This window comes from Heterodontus francisci, unplaced genomic scaffold (genome assembly GCF_036365525.1).
Source record: "Heterodontus francisci isolate sHetFra1 unplaced genomic scaffold, sHetFra1.hap1 HAP1_SCAFFOLD_1022, whole genome shotgun sequence".
NCBI classification, from domain to species: domain Eukaryota; kingdom Metazoa; phylum Chordata; class Chondrichthyes; order Heterodontiformes; family Heterodontidae; genus Heterodontus; species Heterodontus francisci.
In genome coordinates this window covers 67,648-69,713 of record NW_027140683.1, presented here as the reverse complement: position 1 = coordinate 69,713, position 2,066 = coordinate 67,648, and the positions used below count along the sequence as shown (strand labels likewise).

The 2,066-nt window shown below is 63.5% G+C and overlaps 1 protein-coding gene across 1 annotated transcript; it reads right to left on the bottom strand.

The window, feature by feature from the left end:
• LOC137360494 (glutamate-rich WD repeat-containing protein 1-like) lies at positions 1-1,610 on the bottom strand. Its single transcript, XM_068025909.1, has 3 exons — positions 1,407-1,610; positions 1,133-1,330; positions 1-607 (listed from the first exon to the last, which is right to left on the bottom strand). Exons 1-3 carry the CDS (start codon positions 1,608-1,610, stop codon positions 287-289), a joined length of 723 nt encoding a protein of 240 aa, XP_067882010.1. The 3' UTR covers positions 1-286.
• Between the last annotated feature and the right edge of the window lie 456 nt (positions 1,611-2,066).

Here is a 2,066-nt window from a genome sequence, read left to right as displayed (position 1 = left end):
TTAAATAAATTGTCAAATTTTATTCCGCCAGTGTAACTTTCAACTCGGGACAGCGCTCAAAAGGATTGCTGTAATTGACTGGGTACGGCTTCAGGAGCCTGGGTGCGGTGGGGGGGGGGCGGATTTTAAGAGGATCGCTGCTCTGCAGCTCACCCTCCCCACCCCCCCCCACCCCGACAACAGCACGTCGGTGAGCAGCGTAAACGTTGATGTCCTGCGGCTGTGGGCGGCCTGCCCCTTTAAGGAGACTCTCGACACACATTCCCCCCTCCCTGCCCCTTGAAGGTCACACACTGATAGTCCGGAACACATCGAAGCCTGTGTGGGCAGTGCTGATCAGCAGGCCAGGGCACTGTGGGTGCCAGTGCAGCTCTTTGATGTCCTGTTGGCCCTGGTGAATGAACAGGAGCTGTGGGGGCAGGCTGGAGAGACCCTCGTCCTGCCCGCCCTCCTCCTCCTGCTCTTGGTCCCGCTCCACCGCCAGGTCCCACTGGGTGAGCTGGTCGTCCGCGCCCGCCGCTGCCAGCACGCTGCTCTCCGTCGGGTGCCACTCCACGGACGTCAAGGGGCCCGAGTGCTGCTTGAATTTGGCCACGCTCTCGCCATCCTGAGGTTGGGGGTGGGGGGAAAGAGGTAAATTGATGAGAAAAAAAAGCCTCCCAACCCCACCCCGATCGTCCTTTTTCCAAACGTCGGCTATTCGACTGCACATGGCATCGCCGAGCTCTCCCTCCCTCCCCAGTAGCAGGCACGGTGACGCTGGGCTCACTGTCGTCCTCCTCCCTCCCTGACCGACATGTAATATCAACACTAATCCCTCCCAACAATTCAGGGGGAGGCCCATTCAGCCCTCCCTGTTCCTTCTTCCGTGCCCCTCTCCCCTGCACAACGGTGAAAATACATCCCGTTTCACGTGGCCTGCCCACCTCCCCATCTTTCTGACCGTACCCGCACGGCGGCTGAGACTTTTATGCTTCTGTCGCAGCCCTCCCAACTGACTTTTCCCTCTCCGCAGAGGGCCGGGAAACGGCCGAAAGATTTCTCGCTTCTCGGGACCCGCCCGCCCCCCGCAACTTTTTCCACCCCCCCGCCCCCCACTCTGTCTTCCCGCCGTTGCTGAAATCCTTCTTACCCGGAACTGCCGCAGGTCCCAGATCTTCAGCAGCCCGTCGTCGCCCCCAGAGACCAGGAAGGGCTCCCGCCGGTTCCAGCTGATGACGTTGACGTCGCCCTGGTGGGCTCCCTCGGTCACCAGCATGCAGCCCTTCCCGGGGCCGGCCCGCACGTCCCAGATCCTGATGGAGGCGTCGGCAGAACAGGAGGCGAAGACCTACGGAGGGATCCAGACAGAGGGTCAGGGGTCAGCGAGCCACACCGGCGGCTCCCGGTCCGGCCGGACCACTTACCGTGGGCTCGTTGGGGGACCACTGGATGTCCTCTACCGAGCTGGTGTGTGCATTGTACGGCCGCTGGTCGACGGTCCAGGTTCCGCCTTCGCTGGGCTCCCACAAGTGAATGTTCCTGCTGCAGTCCCCAGTCGCCAGGCGCCCTGCAGACGGGAGGGAGACAAAACCACAGGGGTCACACAGGCCATTCTTCCACTCCCCCATTCCCCGACCAGCCTCCCTTCAACAACCCCTATCCCACCTTTCTGAGAGGGCATGTGGAGACCGTCGTGCAGACTGAGAGAGGGAGGTGGGGGAGAGAGGGAGAGGGAGGGAGGGGGGGAGAGGGAGGGAGGGGGGAAGAGGGAAAGCGAGGGAGGGAGAGCGAGGGGGGAAGAGGGAAAGCGAAGGGGGGGAAGAGGGAAAGCGAGGGAGGGAGAGCGAGGGGGGGAAGAGGGAAAGCGAAGGGGGGGAAGAGGGAGAGCGAGGGGGGGGGGAGAAGAGAGAGCTGGGGGGGGGGAAGAGAGGGAGAGTGAGGGGGGGGGGGAGAGGGAGAGCGAGGGAGGGGGGGGAAGAGAGCGCGAGGGAGGGGGAAAGAGGGAAAGCGAGGGAGGGAGAGCGAGGGGGGGAAGAGGGAGAGCGAAGGGGGGGGAAGAGGGAGAGCGAGGGGGGGAAGAGGGA

Excerpts from the sequence above, each read along its gene's own strand:
- LOC137360494 (XM_068025909.1), bottom strand. The coding sequence starts at position 1,610 with ATGGGGGAGTGGAAGAATGGCCTGTGTGACCCCTGTGGTTTTGTCTCC. Across the intron at positions 1,331-1,406 it reads GGTCCCCCAACGAGCCCACG|GTCTTCGCCTCCTGTTCTGC; the intron begins GTAAGTGGTCCG and ends ATCCCTCCGTAG. Across the intron at positions 608-1,132 it reads GGGACCTGCGGCAGTTCCGG|GATGGCGAGAGCGTGGCCAA; the intron begins GTAAGAAGGATT and ends CCCCAACCTCAG.